Source organism: Salvelinus namaycush, chromosome 3 (assembly GCF_016432855.1).
Source record: "Salvelinus namaycush isolate Seneca chromosome 3, SaNama_1.0, whole genome shotgun sequence".
NCBI classification, from domain to species: domain Eukaryota; kingdom Metazoa; phylum Chordata; class Actinopteri; order Salmoniformes; family Salmonidae; genus Salvelinus; species Salvelinus namaycush.
This window is the reverse complement of record NC_052309.1, coordinates 12,678,221-12,700,006: the sequence shown is the minus strand read 5'-3', so window position 1 is coordinate 12,700,006 and position 21,786 is coordinate 12,678,221. Positions and strand designations below refer to the sequence as shown.

The 21,786-nt window shown below is 43.1% G+C and overlaps 1 protein-coding gene across 5 annotated transcripts; it reads right to left on the bottom strand.

Annotated features, from left to right (window-relative positions):
* Window positions 1-60: 60 nt before the first annotated feature.
* Window positions 61-5,152, bottom strand: denr (density-regulated protein). 5 transcript variants are annotated; one of them, XM_038989730.1, is made up of 7 exons: window positions 5,131-5,152; window positions 2,445-2,568; window positions 2,201-2,305; window positions 2,007-2,096; window positions 939-1,055; window positions 688-827; window positions 61-375 (listed from the first exon to the last, which is right to left on the bottom strand). In XM_038989730.1, exons 2-7 carry the CDS (start codon window positions 2,551-2,553, stop codon window positions 331-333), a joined length of 606 nt encoding a protein of 201 aa, XP_038845658.1. In that variant the 5' UTR covers window positions 2,554-2,568; window positions 5,131-5,152; the 3' UTR covers window positions 61-330. The 5 variants fall into 5 exon arrangements, with proteins under 5 accessions (XP_038845658.1, XP_038845655.1, XP_038845660.1 ...); XM_038989727.1 differs by lacking the exon at window positions 5,131-5,152 and adding an exon at window positions 4,616-4,809; XM_038989732.1 differs by lacking the exon at window positions 5,131-5,152 and adding an exon at window positions 4,616-4,809 and having other exon boundaries at window positions 2,007-2,087.
* Window positions 5,153-21,786: the final 16,634 nt, after the last annotated feature.

Here is a 21,786-nt window from a genome sequence, read left to right as displayed (position 1 = left end):
AGAGTGAGACGTGTACATACACATAGTGATATGATGAAGGACTAAAGCGTGAACAAGTGATTGAGACCGACATTTATTACCCTACAAGCTTGCCGAGTGAAAAGCGTTTTGGAAGGATTCAGATCATCAGACCAGACCTTTGGCAAACAAGAGAGCAGCTATCAAAAACTGAAAAATGCCAAGTGGGGTGGCCGAGTCTACAGTTTCTATACAGTAAATAAAATAGATATAAAAGACTCCTTTTTTAATGTTAATAAGTACATTTGGCCAGGTTATTGTTGTTGTTGTTACAGGTCACATCCATTCTCACTAAAAGCACATGTCGGGTCTTCACTTCTTGACTTCTCCAAGATCATCAATACTGTCGTCATCCACCTACAACGGACAGAAAGACAGATGGCTAGAGCGTGTGTAGGGCTGTGATGTCTCATTGAGGTTTTGCACTAGTTACCACAGCCACAAAATTAAAACAATTAGCTTTTTGGGTTTAAGGTTAGGCATAAAGTTAGAAGTGGGGTTAAGTTTAAAATCACATTTTAAGAAAATAAATTGTAGAAATGGGCAGGGTTTATGACTGTGGCAACTAGTGACAGCCCTCATTGAGGTACACACAGGATAATCTTTCTATTTACTGTAACTATTTTCCATCATCTATGTGACGTGGGAGAGTAAACGCAGCTTTCTTACCTCAGGCCACTTCTCCTGAATGACATCAATGATGTCTTCTGTAAAATCTCCCTGAATGATGATTTCATCCTCCGCCGTCACCGAGGCGCCGCAGGAGAACTTCTGAGCAAAGAATCTCTGAGCCTCTTTAAGGTCAATGTCTGCAGAGAGGACATCCACAGTCACAAGCAAAAAAAACAAGGTTACTGGTCTGTCCATGTCTTTAAAGAGGTGGTTACAGTAAAGGTGTGTGTGACAGTCAGTAGTCTTACCAAATGTGTTCATTCCACAGACCCGTGTGACGTATTTCTTCTTGGCGCGGGGGATTTTAGCTATTGTTATTTTCTGAGGCACAGTCTTCTTTTTCTGTTTGATCTGTCCTCTGCCACCTGGACAGTCAGAACAAACAGATTAGAACAGGAGTCTCCAAAACCAGTCCTCAGACACCCTTAGCCGTTGCACGTTTGTTCTATACCAGCACTAACACACCGGACTCAACCAATGAACAGTGGTGTGTAGTCATGGATGCCAAGGGAAGCCAGGACTCCCAAAAATTTGACCAATAAAACAATTATAAAAAAACAAAAATATTGTCTCATCAGAGCGAGGGAAACAGCACCCCTCTGTCTCAGTAGGTGTAGCCCATGTATCTGATACTGTCAGGCCAAAAAGCGTATGACATATTTTATTAGGATGCCCCATAGCTGACGCCAATGGCAACAGCTAGTCTTGCTGGAGTCCGACCAATGATGTATATTAACCCTGTATTGCTGATGCTACGTACTGGCCATTGAGAGGCTTTGAAGACACCAGTCGGCAATATTGGCACACTCTAGTAGGAGCAGTCCGCCATAGGAATGAATGTAATTCTATACTATTTCAGTTAAAATGTGTCAAGGACAAAATTACATGTATTTAAGTATTTTGTTGTTGTAGTGGGGACAGTAACATTAGTATTATATGCAATATTTGCATTGTGGACATCATCGGAAAGACACTACTCTCCGGTTTTGTTAGGAAACAAAAGTGTGGTTAAATGTATTCAGCCACTGTGTGACTTGTCTTTGCCTAACGGGTTACAGAGCAAACAATGCAATTATCACTACACATAGGTTGTAATATGTATTTTTCCTGGCTTGGCTACCCCAGTAATTTTACACACGCACCGCAACTGCCAATTAAGAGCTTGATGACTAGAACAATAGTCTGGAATATAACAGGTATGTAGACCGGCTAGAGGGTCCCTGAAGAGTGTGCCGGGAAACACTGGGTTAGGATTTGAGGAGGAAGGAAGCATTTTTTAAGAATCCAAAACTAAAACTGAAGAGTTGAACTCAGACCTCTCTTCTGCTTCTTCCTCTCCTCCTCCTCTCCAACAGGTGGCGCCTCTTCACAGCCGGTGTCCTGCTTGGGAACATTTCCTACCGGACCAGTAAGGCAGAAGAAAAAAAATAAAGTATTTTAATATAACAGCACCCATCTTCCTGATAGGAAAAATAAGGGAGGGAGTGGGAGACTGTCTGATGGAACTCACCTACACTCATTCTGGCAAACACATCTGGGAAGTTCTTCTCCAGCCACTGCCTGCATTTGGCTGGCTCAGGCATGTACTCACAATACTCTGTTGGCAAGGAACACACTGCAAAAAAAAAAGTACATGGAGAAGTGTTAGACCTTGACAATAATGTGACATTACAAAACAATGTTTTAGGAATTGGCCATGATCATCTATAGATCACTAGAATAGCGTGCCATTTTGGACGCAATCATACACTTACCTCCACAGTACTGGACTTTCGTTGGGTGCTTTGTGTTCGGGTAAGCACTCCCATGATGGTCTCCTTTGTTTTCTGGTAAACTTGTCTCTGCATTCTCAGTAGTAGCCATGATCGATTATCTGAACTGAGGGGAAAAAGGTTAATTAGGTAAAGTATGCCTTCAAATCGAACGAACAGTGAGAATCATAGACAATCAGTATTTTACCACTAACAACATGGCTTAGTCATGATCCTGGACCCTCAACAATGGATTGGTCTGATGACAGCAAACATACATTGTCAAAGCACTGAAAACAGATGCCTGTCAGTCATGGCCTGCCATGTCAGTCAACATGGATGCATAACACCAAACTTCACCACATAAACTGCTGCAATATATTTTTGACAGAATAGTGCTGCTGCTGCTATTGCAGTGACATTGCAACTCAATAAATTAGCCAACACCCCCATCTTCAGCTAAGCAGCTACATGATGTCATACATTATATATACAGACGTATGTGGACTCCCCTTCAAATTAGTGGATTCAGCTAGTTCAGCCACACCCGTTGCTGACAGGTGTATAAAATTGAGCACACAGCCATGCAATCTCCATAGACAAACATTGGCAGCAGAATGGCCTTAATGAAGAGCTCAGTGACTTTCAACATGGAAACATCATAGAATGCCACCTTTCCAACAAGTCAGTTAGTCAAATTTCTATCCTGGTAGAGCTGCCCCGGTCAACTGTAAGTGCTGTTATTGTGAAGTGGAAACGTCTAGGAGCAACAACGGCTCAGCTGCGAAATGGTAGGCCACACAAGCTCACAGAACGGGACCGCTGAGTGCTGATGCGTGTAAAAAATAGTCTGTCCTCACTTGCAACACTCACTACAGAGTTCCAAACTGCCTCTGGAAGCAACATCAGCACAAGAACTGTTCGTCGGAGTTTCATGAAATGGGTTTCCATGGCCGAGCAGTTGCACACAAGCCTAAGCTCACCATGCGCAATGCCAAGCGTTGGCTGGAGTGGTGTAAAGCTCGTCACCATTGGACTCTGGCGCAGTGGAAACGCGTTATCTGTAGTGATGAATCACGCTTCACCATCTGGCAGTCCGATGTACGAATCTGGGTTTGGCGGATGCCAGGAGAACGCTACCTGCCCAAATGCATAGTGCCAACTGTAAAGTTTGGTGGAGGAAGAATAATGGTCTGGGGCTGTTTTTTCATGGTTTGGGCTAGGCCCCTTAGTTCAAGTGAAGGGAAATCTTAACAATACAGCATACAATTACATTCTAGATGATTATGTGCTTCCAACATTCTGGAAACAGTTTGGGGAAGGCCATTTCATGATTCAGCATGGCAATGCCCCTGTGCACAAAGCGAGGTCCATACAGAAATGACTGGTCAAGATCTGTGTGGAAAAACTTAACCGGCCTGCACAGAGCCCTAACTGCAACCCCATCGAACACCTTTGGGATGAATTGGATCGCCGACTGCGAGCCAGGCCTAATCGCTCAACATCAGTGCCCAACCTCACTAATGCTCGTGTGGCTGAATGGAAGCAAATTCCTGCAGCAATGTTTCAAGAATCTAGTGGAAAGCCTTCCAGAAGAGTGGAGGCTGTTATAGCAGCAAAATGGGGGAGACCAACTCCATATTAATGCCCATGACTTTGAAATGATATGTTCAAAGAGTAGGTATCCACATATGTTTGGTCATGTAGTGTACCTCGGTCTTAGCTAGCTAACAGGCTGAGGATCAATCTCTAGCAACAAAGATGATTGATATTCATTCACGAAGTCAAAGATAGGTAGAATTGTATGACAATTTCCTTACATCTGCTGTTGAAACTCAGTCTGTCAGACATAATTTGCCAGCAATTGCGTTAAATTGCTAACTTGCATGATGCCTATATTCTGGTGCCTTTGCCAGACAAAATTGGAAGGTAACATTTTATTGTAAACGGTGACCAATCATACAGACAATCATAGCTAGGATATATCCAAGACTAGCTACAAGTTAGATCGCTATGGTAACTGGCGAGCTAGCTTCAAGAGCTGGTGAGCTAGCTAATATTTTTGACAACTGCCTAGTTTCTTGGCTGAGACTTCATTCATAGCTGGCTAGGTACCTAGCTATACTAACTAACGGCGCAGTCAATGTAATACAGCAGTAGCTAGTTAGCATTACCTCCAAGTCAATCAACGGAAAGACAACATACCCCTCGAAAACGACCTTATTATTGTTGACTGTTTAACAAAACCGTAAGCATTATTAAGTAAAGTTAAAACAAATCGTTTAATTAGAATAATGCTTAGTTATAACCACTAGTTTTAACAGCTTCAGGCTCACACCTAATGCCTGATTTGGCTAGGGGTCCTGTCAATGCCTCTTGGAACGCACGCACGTCTACGGCAATAAATAGTAGGCGTTGTCTTAGTTGCCTGCATTAACACTTCTAAAAAGACAAACAATTTGTCAAAGAAATAGCTTAAATTGCATTTAATATAACTTTACAATGCAATGAAAAATAAAGTTTAAAATATCTAACACATGTAACTCCTATTATGGTTTTATATTGACGTTATACGACAGGCATTCACATGTATGCCTTGACAATCGTCCGCACCCATCACAAGTTTATTTTTTATTGCGTTACACCAGCGTTTCTTAAAGTATGGGTCGCGACGTAAATGTATAATTACTTCATTAATTAGTGGAATTGATTTGGCCAAGTGAACTGCGCTCTCCGTTCAGTGCGTCCTCTGCTTAGCAGTGGTCTCTGCTCAGTTTGGCTGCTGCGCGAGTGGTAGAGGGAGATGCCCCTGTGCTTCGCGGTTTACCGGATCTTTTTTCTGCAGTTTACTTGAAGATCACTCCGCGACCCACACACTGCAGCGCAGTCGTTCAAGCCACTGACTTGTTATTCCCGCTCGCCATCACTCACCTCTGTCATGAAATGGACTCAAGCTAGCCACAAGTTCTGACTGAGCCCAATCGTCATGAAACGCAAATACAGTGATGACTTTCTGTCTCTTTCATACACATTTTGAGAAATAACGAGGAGCGCCCACAATGTGTTTTGTGTGGGGAAGTGCTTAGTAATGAGTCTCAAAAACGAACAAATTAATAAAACGACACGTCCTGGCCAAATATCCAGGCACGATATGACGGTAAACCAAGTGAGTTCTTTCAGAACGGGGCAGAACGCTTCAGGAAACAGTGCTTCGAAAGTGGAAAAATAAGTAAACTACCAAGGCATTGTTGTCATTTTATAACAGGTGATGATAAGCAGAAATAAGGGAGTCCTATCGGAGTAGATGTGAGTTTATCTTTCAAGCAAACCCCCGTTAGCCAAAGCAAGTTAGCTAGCTACTGATGGTGCACCCCTAAGAAACAGTACAGATGAAGATGAAAATTATCAGGCCTACTGTACATTTTACTGTAGAAATTATTGTTGAAAACAAGTCTAGGTTGGAACTGTTTGCTGTTGAAAATACAAGTAATCATTTTTATTTTGAACTGGAATAAACTGATTGAAGCAAGATACTTTTTGAGGCGAACACTCACAGTTCTGGGTTGCTCATCTACAGTAGGAAGCGGTCTCCTGTCTGACTGAGAAAGCAGTAGATGTTCTGATCCAGTTTGGCACCACATACCTATGCAAGTCAGGGTTCTCAAGTACAGAAACAGTGTCAAAAACTGAGCCCAGAATAGACATGCTTGTTAAACTTCAACCAGCCACACACCTCTCATTTGGACTGTGTGTATATGTGTTTTCTGGGCTACATCTATGTGATGTGATCAATCAGTTTATTCCAGTTCAGAATTAAATTATTTATTGTATTTTAACAGCAACAGTTCCAACCTAGACAGGTACACTACCGTTCAAAAGTTTGGGGTCACTTAGAAATGTCCTTGTTTTGAAAGAAAATCACTTTTTTTCATCCATTAAAATAACATTAAATTGATCAGAAATACAGTGTAGACATTGTTAATGTTGTAAATGACTATTGTAGCTGGAAACTGCTGATTTTTAATGGAATATCTACATAGGTGTACAGAGGCCCATGATCAGCAACCATCACTCCTGTGTTCCAATGGCACGTTGTGTTAGCTAATCCAAGTTTATAATTTTAAAGGGCTAATTAATCATTAGAAACCCCTTTTGCAATTAGGTTAGCACAGCTGAAAACTGTTGTCCTGATAAAAGAAGCAATAAAACTGGCCTTTAGACTAGTTGAATATCTGGAGCATCAGCATGTGTGGGTTGGATTACAGGCTCAAAATGACTAGAAACAAATACCTTTTTTCTGAAACTCATCAGTCTATTCTTGTTCTGAGAAATGAAGGCTATTCCAATGTGAGAAATTGCCAAGAAACTGAAAATCTCCTACAACGCTGTGTACTACTCCCTTCACAGAACAGCGCAAACTGTCTCTAACCAGAATAGAAAGAGGAGGGGGAGGCCCGGTGCACAACTGAGCAAGAGGACAAGTACATTAGAGTGTCTAGTTTGAAACACAGACGCCTCACAAGTTCTCAACTGGCAGCTTAATTAAGTAGTACCCGCAAAACACCAGTCTCGACGTCAACAGTGAAGAGGCGACTCCAGGATGCTGGCTTTCTAGGCATAGTTCCGAAACCGATATGATGGCTGGTTACACAAAGAAAGGGAGTTGGGTTTGAATGAAAGAGCGGGAAAACTGAGGAACAAAAGGATTGGGTCTCTATCGGACCTTATAAAGCTATGCTATCGTAAATACAGAATCTTATGCATTCTAAATAATCGCCCATTCGGAAAAGGAGAATGCAAGAAATATATTTACTCTTAGTTGCACATTGATAGATTGGTCGAAGATGGAGGGCTGGGTTGCCCAGCTGAGATCTCCCTTGTCCTTTGAAGAATATTTCTGGGCGGATACGTTGTAGTCTGTCGTTGTGTGGTAGAACGGATACGTTGTAGTACCCTGTCGTTCTGAAGAGATTGTCCGTCCTTTCCTAGGCCATGCACGTTTACAGCTGCTGCTGATAACTCAACGTCTAGGATGTATCACTTCTTTAGTGAATAAAAGTTCAATGTTCATACCAAGTTGCCATGCTCAACTCATGCTATTTTCTGGTGTAGTCAAAATTAATCCTTCCAGCGTGGCGATCTTCACCTCCACGTTGAAATTAGCCCTTTTAAATGTATGGACATCAGTCTTCACGTCATCGGGAACACAATGTTAATTTCGTTAGGTTGTAGTCGTTCAACAATTAGCAACCACAGCTCACGCTGGGGTTGACTTAGTCTGCCATGAATTGGGTCACGGGGGCTCTTATAGAAATGTAGAAAAGGCGTTGGTTCATATTTTCCAACCAATGCCTTTTCACTTGGGCGTGGCCACTGCGTGAGCATATTTTACTTATGAAAACAATTCTCTCATTTTAAAAACCAAAATTACATTTAATCTTTTCACAAATAGTTTCATATTTAAACATTTAAATTGCACAACAATTTAATGTGAATCCAATAACTAGAATGTGTAGACTTTCCAAGATACAATTTATGTCGTCCTATCATCAGTAATAATGTCTCGGGCAACAACTGATCTGACATCATATTCTTTAAGTACCAACGGATACTTTCAACTGGTTGGATTACAGAAATATTGTTCCGTTCCCAACCTTTTGATGTTACCATACTCTCTCTACGTTAACAAAGGGCTTTCCAAGAGTCCATTCTGTAGAGTAGAGAGAGAAAAGGGGGAAAGGTATTTATGGGGGGGTCATAAACCTCACCAACAGGGAAACGTCATGACACCACCTGGGGTCGGCCTGTCAGGAAGTCCAGGATCCAGTTGCAGAGGGAGGTGTTCAGACCCAGAGTCCTAAACTTGGTGATGAGCTTGGAAGCGACAATGGTGTTGAACGCTGAGCGGTAGTCAACAGCATTCTCACATAGGTATTCCTCTTATCTAGGTGGGTGAGGGCAGTGTGGAGAGCAATTGAGGTTGAGTCATCTATGGATCTGTTGGGGTGGTATGCAAATTGGAGTGGGTGTAGGGTGTCTGGGATGGTGGAGTTAATGTGTGCCTTAACCAGCCTCTAAAAGCACTTCATGATTACAGAAGTGAATGCTACAGGGTAGTAGTCATGATGGCATGAAGCCTTAGAGTTATTGGGGACAGGAATGTTGGTGGTCATGTTAAAACGTGTGGATTAAAGATTCGGACAAGGAGAGGTTGAAAATTACAGTGAACATGCCTGCCAGCTGTTCTGCGCATGCTCTGAGAACGCCCTGGAATACTGTCGGGCCCCGTGGCCTTGTGGGTGTTAACCTGTTTGGGCTGCAGGGGCAGTATTGAGTAACCAGATAAAAGGTGCCCATTTCAAACGGCCTCGTACTCAATTCTTGCTTGTACAATATGCATATTATTATTACTATTGGATAGAAAACACTCTCTAGTTTCTAAAACCGTTTGAATTATATCTGTGAGTCAAACAGAACTAATTTGGCACAAACTTCCTGACCAGGAAGTGGAAAGTCTGAAATCGAGGCTCTGTTCTACTTCCTGCCTATAAATGGGCATGATACGTATGAGTATACATGCACTTCATAGACCTTCCCCTGGATGTCAAGAGGCGGTGAGAGAAGACATTTAGTGTTTATCTTGGTCTGAAGTGGAGTACAAGCTCTTTGTATGACGTGTCCCCCATTTCCGGTTTTCTGGAGAGCGCGAGGTGGTACCTGGATTTGCCTTCTGTTTAGCTGCCGTTATAGGCGACTACTATCTCCGGCTTTGATTTTATTTGATACATGTGACAATATCATCGTAAAGTATGTTTTTTCAATATAGTTTAATCAGATTATTGAAATTTTTTGGGGAGTTTTGCCGTGTTCCGTTCTCTGACTTTGTTGACGATGGAGAGATTCGTGCCACTTGGCTAGTGTGCTTGCTAATTCAAGAGGGAAAATGGACGTTCTAAATCCAAACAACGATTGTTCTGGACAGAGGACCCCTTGTCCAACATTCTGATGGAAGATCAGCAAAAGTAAGAAACATTTTATGATGCTATTTCATATATCTGTCGTACATGTGAATTAGTCGTCCGCGCCCAACGTTTGGGTACTCTAGCTATACCGAAGCTGGATGTCGTAATGAAGTTATTTTTTAGAATTCTAACACTGCGATTTCATTAAGAACTAATGGATCTATCATTTCCTATACAACATGTATTTTTTAGTTATGTTTATGAATAGCTATTTGGTCAGAATATGTGTGTCAGAAAAAGTGTCAGAAAAATATCCGGACGTTGTGGGAAATAGTAGCTACGTTAGCACATTGTATAACCACTGATTTCAGCTCTAAATATGCACATTTTCGAACAAAACATAAGTGTATGTATAACCTGATGTTATAGGACTGTCATCTGATGAAGAATATCAAGGTTAGTCAAAAATTATATATCTTTTACTGGTTTGTCACGATCGCTAACTTTTACTGCTGGGAAATGGCTTGTATTTTTGGCTATTGTGGTAAGCTAATATAACGCTATATTGTGTTTTCGCTGTAAAACACTTAATAAATCGGAAATATTGGCTGGAATCACAAGATGCCTGTCTTTCATTTGCTGTACACTATGTATTTTTCAGAAATGTTTTATGATGAGTAATTAGGTATTTGACGTTGGTGTCTGTAATTATTATGGCTGCTTTCGGTGCAATTTCTGATTGTAGCTGCAATGTAAACTATGATTTATACCTGAAATATGCACATTTTTCGAACAAAACATAGATTTATTGTATAACATGTTATAAGACTGTCATCTGATGAAGTTGTTTGTTGGTTAGTTTGGTTGGTTCTTGGTTAGTTAGGTTGGCTTTGTGCATGCTACCTGTGCTGTGAAAAATGTCTGTCCTTTTTTGTATTTGGTGGTGAGCTAACATAAATATACGTGCTGTTTTCGCTGTAAAACATTTAAAAAATCGGACATGTTGGCTGGATTCACAAGATGTGTACCTTTCATTTGCTGTATTGGACTTGTTAATGTGTGAAAGTTAAATATTTAAAAAAATATATATTTTGAATTTCACGCCCTGCACTTGAAGTGGCTGTTGTCATAAGTGTACCGACGCCGGGCTGCAGCCATAAGAAGTTAACCTGATCAAAGACCTTTCTTACGTTGGCCTCAGAGAGCGAAATCACCCAATCCACTGGGTCAGTGACGGCCCTCACACCCGGCACAATGTTGTTGTCAAAGCGTGAATAAATTGCATTGAGTTCGTCTGGTAGAGAGGCATCGTTGGGCAGATCACTGTTGGGTCTTCCTTTGTAATCTGTAATGGACTGTAGCCCCTGCCACATGCGGCAGGCATCAGAGCCTGTGTACTATGATTCCACCTTATTCGTATATTGTCCTTTTGCTCCTTTGATGACTCTGTGGAGGTCATAACGGGACTCCTTGTACTTATTCCTGTCCTCAGGGTTGTTTGCGGTAGCCCTGTCCTTTAGTTTAGCGCCAACCTCTGTGTTAATCCAGGGCTTTTGATTGGGGAAGCAGCGAACTCTCACCTTGGGGACAATGTTGCCGATACATGAAGCCGGTGACGGAGGTGGTTAGCTCGACAATGTTATCAGCGGAGTCTCTAAACATATTCCAATCAGCGATAGCAAAGCAGTCCTGTAGCATAATTTCTGATTCTGGTGATCATTTCTCAACGGAGCAAGTCACGGGTACTTCCTGTTTGTGTTTCTGCCTGTAAACAGGAAGCAGTAGTATAGAGTCATGATCTGATTTGCCGAATGGGAGATGAGGGAGGGCCTTGTATGCTTGCTAGTGGGTAGAATAAGAGTGGTCTAGGACTTTATCGCCCTTAGTGGCATTGGAGACGTGTTGATGGAAGTTGGGCATCACGTGACTTAGTGACGTGGAATTTAAATCGCCGGAAACCAGAAAAGCAGCCTCTGGATGTAGGTTTTCTTGCTTATTTATAGCCTTGTACAGTTCATTAAGTGCCAGCTTGTTATTTTCCTTGTCCTGAGGTGGAATGTATACAACAGTCACGATAACAGCTGAAAATTCCCTCGGGAGGTAGAAGGGTCAGCATTTGACCATCAGGTATTCCAAGATGGGTGAACAGTGGGTCGACACTTCCACCGCGCTGGAGTTAGCACACCAGTTGGTGTTGATGTAGAGGCAAACTCCTCCCCTCCTCGATTTCCCAGACTCCACTGTCCTGTCTGCCCTGTGAATGGAGAATCCATCGAGTTGGATAGTCATGGGCGGTATCTTGTCCGAGAGTCATGTTTCAGAAAAGCAAAGAATATTGCAGTTTCAAGAGTCCCGTTGGTAGCAAATTCGCGATTGGAGGTCCTCCATCTTATTATCGAGTGACTGTACATTGACTGTACCCCCCCCCCAAAAAAGTTATTGTCGGTTGTATGAAATAATAGTGGATACATTTAACAATTGAGTGTTTTCAATTAAAATTCTTAGCAAAGAGCAATTTCGAAAGCAATCATTTTGTCACCAGGCAGGCCAAAACTCCATCCCACCACAACAGGCTGAAATTTGAGACGGTCTTTTCAAACAGCTCTTACACTAAAAGGGTGGTATCATCATTTCCACAATTTCACAGTATTATTCCAACCTCATAGTGTGGAAATACACTGAGTGTACAAAACATTAAGGACCCCTGCTTTTTCCGTGATATAGAATGCCCAGGTGAATCCAGGTAAAAGCTATGATCCCTTATTGATGTCACTTGTCAAATCCACTTCAATCAGTGTAGATGAAGGGGAGGAGACAGGTTAAAGAAGAATTTTTAAACCTTGACATGGATTGTGAATGTGTGCCATTCAGAGGGTGAATGGACAAGACAAAAGATTTAAGTGCCTTTGAACGGGGTATGGTAGTAGGTGTCAGGCACACTGGTTTGTGTTAAGAACTGCAATGCTGCTGGGTTTTTCACGCTCATCAGTTTTCTGTGTGTATCAAGAATGGTCCTCCACCCAAAGACATCCAGCCAATTTGACACAACTGTGGGAAGCATTGTAGTCAACATGGGCCAGCATCCCTGTGGAACGCTTTCAACACCTTGTAGACTCCATTACCCAACGAAATGAGGCTGTTCAATTCTCCCAATCAAGTTAGCCTTAGCGACAGAGTCTCGAACTACAGCCACCAGGGAACTTCAGGAAAAGAAGGTAGAGGGACACAGAGTCAGAGTGGAGTTAGCGGGAATTTTGGTGGTAATAACAGCGGGAATGTGGGTTCGCTGAGTCACACTTCTGGTAAAGTTAGCAGTAAGGACAGAGTATCGCACTACAGCCATCAGGGATCGTCAGGAAAATAATGCAGGGAAGCGTTGTGTGAGGGGGGAATCAGTACGAATGCCGGTTCTCTGGTGGAGAGGATGGAGTCCCCTGAATATGGGTGTAACAGTAGGATTAAGGGACAGACAGGACCTGGCTCCTATAATACAGCTAGTTGTGGCTGTGGTAGTATGGCTGACGGACAGGCAGGTGTAACGGGTGTTGTCGTCGGATGAAGAGGAATCATTGGACCAAAGCGCAGCGTGGTAAGTGTTCATGACTTTTTATTAAAACTGAACACTAAACAAAAACAACAAAGTGAATAACCCGAAACCGAAACAGTCCTGTCAGGTGCAAAACACTAAACAGAAAACAACTACCCACAAAACACAGGTGGGAAAAAGCTACCTAAGTATGATTCTCAATCAGCGACAACGATAGACAGCTGCCTCTGATTGAGAACCACACCCGGCCAAACACAAAGAAATACAAAACATAGAAAATGAACATAGAATGCCCACCCAAATCACACCCTGACCAAACCAAAATAGAGACATAAAAAGCTCTCTGCGGTCAGGGCGTGACAGCAGGGCAAAGCTGTGGCTGTGGTAGTATGACTGACGGACAGGCAGGGCAAAGCTGTGGCTGTGGTAGTATGACTGACGGACAGGCAAGGCAGAGCTGTGGCTGTGGTAGTATGACTGACGGACAGGCAGGGCAAAGCTGTGGTTGTGGTAGTATGACTGACGGACAGGCAAAGCTGTGGCTCTGGTAGTATGACTGACGGACAGGCAGGGCAAAGCTGTGGCTCTGGTAGTATGACTGACGGACAGGCAGGGCAAAGCTGTGGCTGTGGTAGTATGACTGACGGACAGGCAAGGCAGAGCTGTGGCTCTGGTAGTATGACTGACGGACAGGCAGGGCAAAGCTGTGGCTGTGGTAGTATGACTGACGGACAGGCAAAGCTGTGGCTCTGGTAGTATGACTGACGGACAGGCAGGGCAAAGCTGTGGCTCTGGTAGTATGACTGACGGACAGGCAGGGCAAAGCTGTAGGTGTAGTTGTACATCTGAAGGCCAGGAACAGAGTGAACCTACCCCATCTGAAGCAGACAACTCTCAGACAGGGACAGGGATAGAGCTTCTAGTTGTGTTTAATGGAGGACACCTCCATACTGCTGGTGTACATCAGCCCCAGAGCTCTGAAAGACTCAGACCACCTGGTAGGGAAAGACTATACTGAGAAAGAATGGTACACTCTTTTATGTTGACCTCACATTTCTCTCAGGGATAGCAATTGGTTGATTGATTGGCTGATTAAATGATTGACTGACTGCTTTCCCAGCCAAGGTGATCTCACCTGTGTGTACATGGATATCCCCTCCGCTTCTTCTCGGAGTAGGAGGAGCCCCAGTCCTGCCAATGACTCCGCCTCTCCACCAACCGCCTGTCAACAAGGTGTTGTCAATGGCAACCTGGGAAGCCTTTCTACAGCTGTAGATGATGTGAGTGGACCACGTAACCTGACAGGAAAAACTCCTGGCCTTCATAATAACTATGCATCATGGACATAAACAATTCGGTCTTAAACTTCATTATCTTTTGTCTGTATTCCTAGGAGGACGAGTGTTCTTCCACCAATCGTCTACAGAGGCTGCTAGCTGAGTCGCATCAGATGGTGGCTAGCTCAGAACGTACAACCCTACAACCTCTAAGCCCCTTCCAGAGCCTAGCTTCTAACTGTGACGCTGTCATTAGCCTCAGCATCAGCCACGATAGTGGAAACAATAACAAAGGAAACCTCAGTTGGAACCGTGACAGACATAATCAAAGCAATCCCAATCACTACCTCAACCAGAGCTCCACCCACACCCAACTTTTTTGATTGGCTCCTATTGTATGTGCTTTTTTTGTGTTTTATAGATACAATCATTATTCTGTCCAAAATACTACTGATAATTGTTATAATTGCAGACCTATGACTTTAAAACATTTTATAATGCTATGGAGGTGTGGGTGAAACCTTGGAGTATGGTGTAGTCCAGGGTGTGAACTGGTAGTGATTTACAGTGCTCCTCCCATCTCCTGTATTCTCCCAGCAGGATCGTGATACTCCACACAGGAACACTATTTTTAATTTCACCTTTGACCTAAAGTGTTACTGTAACTTCCTGGAGGAGGGGGGGGGGGGCATTTACCTGAGCATACCTTGAGGAACCTGAATACAGCTAGCCGCACCTGACCTTTGTTTGACTGGGAGGGCTGAGGACTATTCTATTGTTTCTACTGTAGCCATTGAGACTGGAGTCTATCATTGGTATGGCTTCCCAACCCAATATCGCAATCCAGGAAGTTCCAGTGACACTTGGGGTCAAAGGTGAAATCTCCTCCAATCAGAACCAGGGACACGGCAATGGGCAATGAATGAATTAAACTCCTTTTTTAGAAAACCAAAGGACTTCTATTTCTTATGGTCAAAGGTATTTTTTGACACATTGTACCAGTCCAGTTTGAACACACCTAGTCATTCTGTAATGAATACTCAGGGAGAAAAAGGTGTAGATTCACGTGCAGAGCGCGGCAGGTGTTTTATTTCGCCTTCGCAGAAGGCAGCAATCGTGGTCACAGGCAGGCAATGGTCATACACAGCTGGCAAACAGGCAGGTGAATCAAAACTAGGACTGAAGGCTATAACTGGTTCTCACAAACAAGCTAGGAAAAGGCTTAGTAGAGTCAAAACGATCAATACCTCACAAAGGCACAAACAGAATGAACTGAACTAAATAAGGAGCTGATGAGACCAGGTGAGTAACTAACACAGGTGAAATCAATGAACAAAAATGAAAGACAGGACTACGTTCAAGAACACAATGAAACAAAACACAAGGTTGACTAAGAAAATAAATACAGAACCTTACACATTCCAGGGTTTTTCTTTATTTTTACTATTTTCTACATTGTAGAATAATAGTGAACACCTCAAAACTATGAAATAAAACATATGGAATCATGTAGTAACCAAAAAAAGGTTAAACATAGTCCCGGACTTGAACCCGATCGAACATCTCTGGAGAGACCTGAAAATAGCTATCCCCATCCAACCTGACAGAGCTTGAGAGGATCTGCAGAGAAGAATGGGAGAAACTTCCCAAATACAGGTGTGCCAAGCTTGTAGCGTTATACCCAAAAAGACTTGAGGCTGTAATTGCTGCCAAAGGTGCTTCAACAAAGTACTGAGTAAAGGGTCTGAATACTTATGTAAATTTGACATTTCTATTTTAACATTTTAATACATTTGCAAAAATGTCTAAAAACATGTTTTTGCTTTGTCATTATGGGTATTGTGTGTAGATTGATGAGGAAAAAATAATTTCAGCAATTTTAGAATAAGGCTGTAACCTAACAAAATTTTGAAAAAGTCAAGGGGTCTAAATACTTTCCGAAGGCACTGTACACCACCTAGTGTATCCTTGCCTTCAATGTCCTATTATGTTAACTTAGCTTATGTAACATGTTACATCAAAATACTTTCTCCTGTAGACACACCTTTCTGGTATGAATAAGTACATAGATTCTTTCCTCCCCAGCACAAGGTTATTCCAGGTGACCTGGAGGCCACAGACGAGACGGTGGAGAAAGAGGCAGGGATTGACGTCAACAAAATGTGAGTTTCTGTCTCCTCTGCCAAAACAGTCATTAGCAGCATACTGTACCCCCAAACTCCTATAATATTATGGATGCAAATGTCTTTCTCAACACCAAATCGGGGGTTGTCGAGTTGTTTCTGAGGTGAGCTACGTTTGCAGGTGTTAAGTGTTCTCTGTAACACTATAAGGGGTTCTCTTCTCTATAGATTTGATATTACTCAGGAGCTGCTAGATTACTTGGATGCTACCTCTGTCCCAGCACGAATCCTTTCCCCTTCCAAATAACCCAGTAGAACTCACCAAGCCACCCTTCACTTCAAGGAAACCTTCCATCTTCCACAAAACAGGAACCCTGTTCAGTAAGGTAAGAATCATAATTAACTGTTGTAGCTAGTATTAATCAGCCTCATTGTCACAGGCATTAAGGTTATCAGTATATGAACAGGTCAAGGACCTAAGGCCTAAGGATGGGAGTGAGTGATTGTGTTGGAGCCAGGTTGAATACCCACAGGGATTGAATTGTGATGTCATTGGTGATTTGTTTTTCCTCTGTTTGTTGCAGTTCCGAAAGACGTGGAACAGAGGAATCCTGACTCCGAAATGTTAGAATCCTGACTTTGGAGTGAGAAGATTCTACCAGTCTGGATACCTTATCATACCTGTAACATCACCTGTGTACATAATGGTTAATAATAATATTATGATTAATTACTAAAATAATTCTCTAAATGTGCTAACTTATATGACTTTACTCGCTTTAATCTAAGAATGTGTATTATCTTTCTTTTCTTGAAAGAGCAGTCATCTCTTGACCACTGCAGTGCTTTAATGATGAATGGTGTCTAAACCAACATCCCAATGCCTTGTCCAAATGCCTTCAAACTGCTTGAATAGGTAACATGATAAACGACCAATCAATGTACAGCTGACTATTAGACAGAAACTTTACATAGTTCCTTGTATGTGAGTAGACTTACTTTACATAGATTTTGATATTTGTAACATGTATTTAGATAAACAGACATTTTAAATAAATATATACATTTACATATGTCCTGAAGTGTAGATTTAGTCTTTGTGATTGACAGGAGAAATGACCAGTGGGGCTTTATTGCGACTGTGATTGACCCCTGGGCTGAAGTATGGATTGAGTGTGTCAGCAAAGTTTGTATTTGTATTTATTATGGTTTTATTTGTCACGCCCTGATCCGTTTCACCTGTCTTTGTGCTTGTCTCCACCCCCCTCCAGGTGTCACCTATCTTCCCCATTATCCCCTGTGTACTTATACCTGTGTTTTCTGTTTGTCTGTTGCCAGTTCGTCTTATTTGTCAAGCTTACCAGCGTTCGTCCTGTCAGCGCCTGTCTTTTTCCCTGCATCTCTTTTTCTCATCCTCCTGGTTTTTGACCCTTGCCTGTCCTGACCTTGTACCTGCCCACCTGACCACTCTGCCCGTCCCGGACCCCGAGCCTACCTTTGCTCCACCTCTGGATTATTGACCTATGCCTGCCTGCCGTCCGGTACCTTTGCTCCACCTCTGGATTACCGAACTCTGCCTGTCCCTGACCCTGAGCCTGCCGTCCGGTACCTTTGCTCCACCTCTGGTTTACTGAACTCTGCCTGTCCCTGACCCTGAGCCTGCCTTGACCTGTCGTTTGCCTGCCCCTGGTGTTACAATAAACATCGTTACTTCACACAGTCTGCACTTGGGTCTCACCTTGATTCCAGATATTATTATGCCAAGGCAGCAGCTACTCTTCCTGGGGTCTCGCAAAATTAAGGCTGTTATACAATTTGATGCCTTCAAGTTGTAGCCCATGAAGAAGTAGATATGGCATTGAGCTCCCACATCATAAAAGGATACCCACCCTTGTTCGTAGTCTACGTACACCCCAACCCTGGGGTCAAGGAGAGAGGAACAGGAGTCACCAAGAGCTTTGTATGTGCTCCCATCTCTCAGCTATATCAATTAGTATTCATTCTCAGGGTTTAGTAAAACACTGCCCTTCCTGTTTATGGACTCTCTCGCCACTCCTAATGTCCAGTCAGTCTTCCCCTTCACCATTACTTTGTAATAACACCTCCCTGTGGAAAAGCCCTCCTTTCCCAGGACACTGACGCTCAGATTAAATTATGCTGAGTAGTCTGGAAGATTCTTTCTTTGCTCTCCTCTTCTCAGGTCTCTCCGTGTCACTTGTTTCCCGTCTGAAGACAGGAGGAGAGAGAGAGAGAGATGAGCCGTATCAGGATCCAGAATCACATCCACTGTGGAGAATCAAGAAAGACAGAGTTGCCCGCTGAGCAAAATGTACATAGTGAATACAGTGTTTTTTTGTAGTTTTATAAAATGAGTGGTTCGAGCCCTGAATGCTGATTGGCTGACAGCCGTGGTATATCAGACCATGTACCACGGGTATGTCAAAACATGTATTTTTACATTGGTAAACAGTTTATAATACCAATAAGGCACCTTGAGGGTTTGTGGAATATGGCCAATATACCACGGCTAAGGGCTGTATCCAAGCACTCTGCATTGTGTTGTGCTTAAGAACAGCCCTTAGCCGTGGTATATTGGCCATATACCACACCCCCTCGTGCCTTATTGCTTAATTATACAACGTGTGGGTCTAATCCTGAATGCTGATTGTGTACAGTGATGAATGTATTGTACTGGTTCATTCCAGTATGTTAGGTACAGTATGGTTAGGTACAGTAGGTATGGTGGGAATGTGCCTGCACTTTTCTGCATCTTCTGCATCTCTGAAAAATGCTCAACATACAAAAAACACTATATGAATAAATGCTATATTTGAAGAAGTAAAAAAATATCCACAGAAACAAACTCAGACTAGCACAATACACCGACTACACATCTCAAAGCATTACTTCCTTACCTGTTGTAAACCATCACATTTTATTATTGAATGCCTTCATCTTTCCACTGTTGTACCAGTCTGGAGATTCCCTGGGGTAAGGAACAGCTGCAGGAAAAGAGGCTATGCCACCAGACCGCTTTGGGGCCTCGAGCCTCTCCTCTAATGCAACAGGAACAGCACCAATGTTGATATCTGAGAAACTATGATGAGTTCTAGGAATGTTATCTCATCTGATGTTGTACAGTAAAAAATGACAGTATGACAACACTCCTGCTATTCCAGTTTACAGAGCAAATCATAAACTCAGCAAAAAATGAAACATCCCTTTTTCAGGACCCTGTCTTTCAAAGATAATTTGTAAAAATCCAAATAACTTCACAGATCTTCATTGTCAAGGGTTTAAACACTGTTTCCCATGCTTGTTCAATGAACCATCAACAATTAATGAACATGCACCTGTGGAACGGTCGTTAAGACACGAACAGCTTACAGACAATAGGTAATTAAGGTCACAGTTATGAAAACGTAGGACACTAAAGAGGCCTTTCTACTGACTCTGAAAAACACCAAAAGAAAGATGCCCAGGGTCCCTGCTCATCTGCGTGGACGTGCCTTAGGCATGCTGCAAGGAGGCATGAGGACTGCAGATGTGGCCAGGGCAATAAATTGCAATGTCCGTACTGTGAGACGCCTAAGACAGCGCTACAGGGAGACAGGACGGACAGCTGATTGTCCTAGCAGTGGCAGACCACGTGTAACAACACCTGCACAGGATCGGTACATCCGAACATCACACCTGCGGGACAGGTACAGGATGGCAACAACAACTGCCCGAGTTACACCAGGAACGCACAATCCCTCCATCAGTGCTCAGACTGTCCGCAATAGGCTGAGAGAGGCTGGACTGAGGGCTTGTAGGCCTGTTGTAAGGCATGTCCTCACCAGCAACAACGTCGCCTATGGGCACAAACCCACTGTCGCCGGACCAGACAGGACTGGCAAAAAGTGCTCTTCACTGACGAGTCGCGGTTTTGTCTCACCAGAGGTGATGGTCGGATTCGCGTTTATCGTCGAAGGAATGAGCGTTACACTCTGGAGCGGGATCGATTTGAAGGTGGAGGGTCCGTCATGGTCTGGGGCGGTGTGTCACAGCATCATCGGACTGAGCTTGTTGTCATTGCAGGCAATCTCAACGCTGTGCGTTACAGGGAAGACATCCTTGTCCCTCATGTGGTACCTTTTCTGCAGGTTCATCCTGACATGACCCTCCAGCATGACAATGCCACCAGCCATACTGCTCGTTCTGTGCGTGATTTTCTGCAAGACAGGAATGTCAGTGTTCTGCTATGGCCAGCGAAGAGCCCGGATCTCAATCCCATTAAGCACGTCTGGGACCTGTTGGATCGGAGGGTGAGGGCTAGGGCCATTCCCCCCAGAAATGTCCGGGAACTTGCAGGTGCCTTGGTGGAAGAGTGGGGTAACATCTCACAGCAAGAACTGGCAAATCTGGTGCAGTCCATGAGGAGGAGATTCACTGCAGTACTTAATGTAGCTGGTGGCCACACCAGATGCTGACTGTTACTTTTGATTTTGACCCCCCCTTTGTTCAGGGACACATTATTCCATTTCTGTTCATCACATGTCTGTGGAACTTGTTCAGTTTATGTCTCAGTTGTTGAATCTTGTTATGTTCATACAAATATTTACACATGTTAAGTTTGCTGAAAATAAACGCAGTTGACAGTGAGGACATTTCTTTTTTTGCTGAGTTTATCTACACACTAAGTACACAAAGTACTGTACCTCAACACATTCGATAGCCTTAAACCATAAGTTCAAGTGCAGTATTAAATTATGCACTAATATCACATTTTGTGCTGTGTTTTATCTTCACAATCGGATTTTTGTTAAGATAAACTCAACTATCCCTCAATGGTAACATAAAAACTAGAAAAGCCCATTGCATGTATTCTATTGTGTCTAGGTATTTCTGTCTTTCCACTTACCAGTATGGTGTTTTCAGGTCTAGTGAATTAGTACCAAGTTCCAGTGTATCATCATGTAAATCTCCTGTTTAGTTTCACCTCCCTACAGCTATGTCATAACCCCTCCCATTGCACCTTGCTTTGTTTGTTTCTCTCTCTCTCCTCCTCCTCCCTGCTCTTCCTCTTCCTCCTCACCATCCTCTTCCTCCTCCTCCCCCTCTCGAGTGGCGCAGCGGTCTAAGGTACTGCATCTCAGTGCTAGAGACATCACTACAGACCCTGGTTTGATTCCAGGCTGTATCACAACAGGCTGTGATTGGGAGTCCCATAGGGCAGCGCACAATTGGCCCAGCGTTGTCCAGGTTTGGCCGGGGTAGGCCACCATTGTAAATAAGAATTTGTTCTCAACTGACTTGCCTAGTTAAATCAAATGTAAATAAATTCCTCCCCCTCCTCCTTCTCCCACAAAACTCACTCAATGAAAGAAAAGAAGCGTGGTTAGCCTAATTTTCGGAATAGTTTTTTCTGTCTGTATTTTTATCATTTTATCTGTG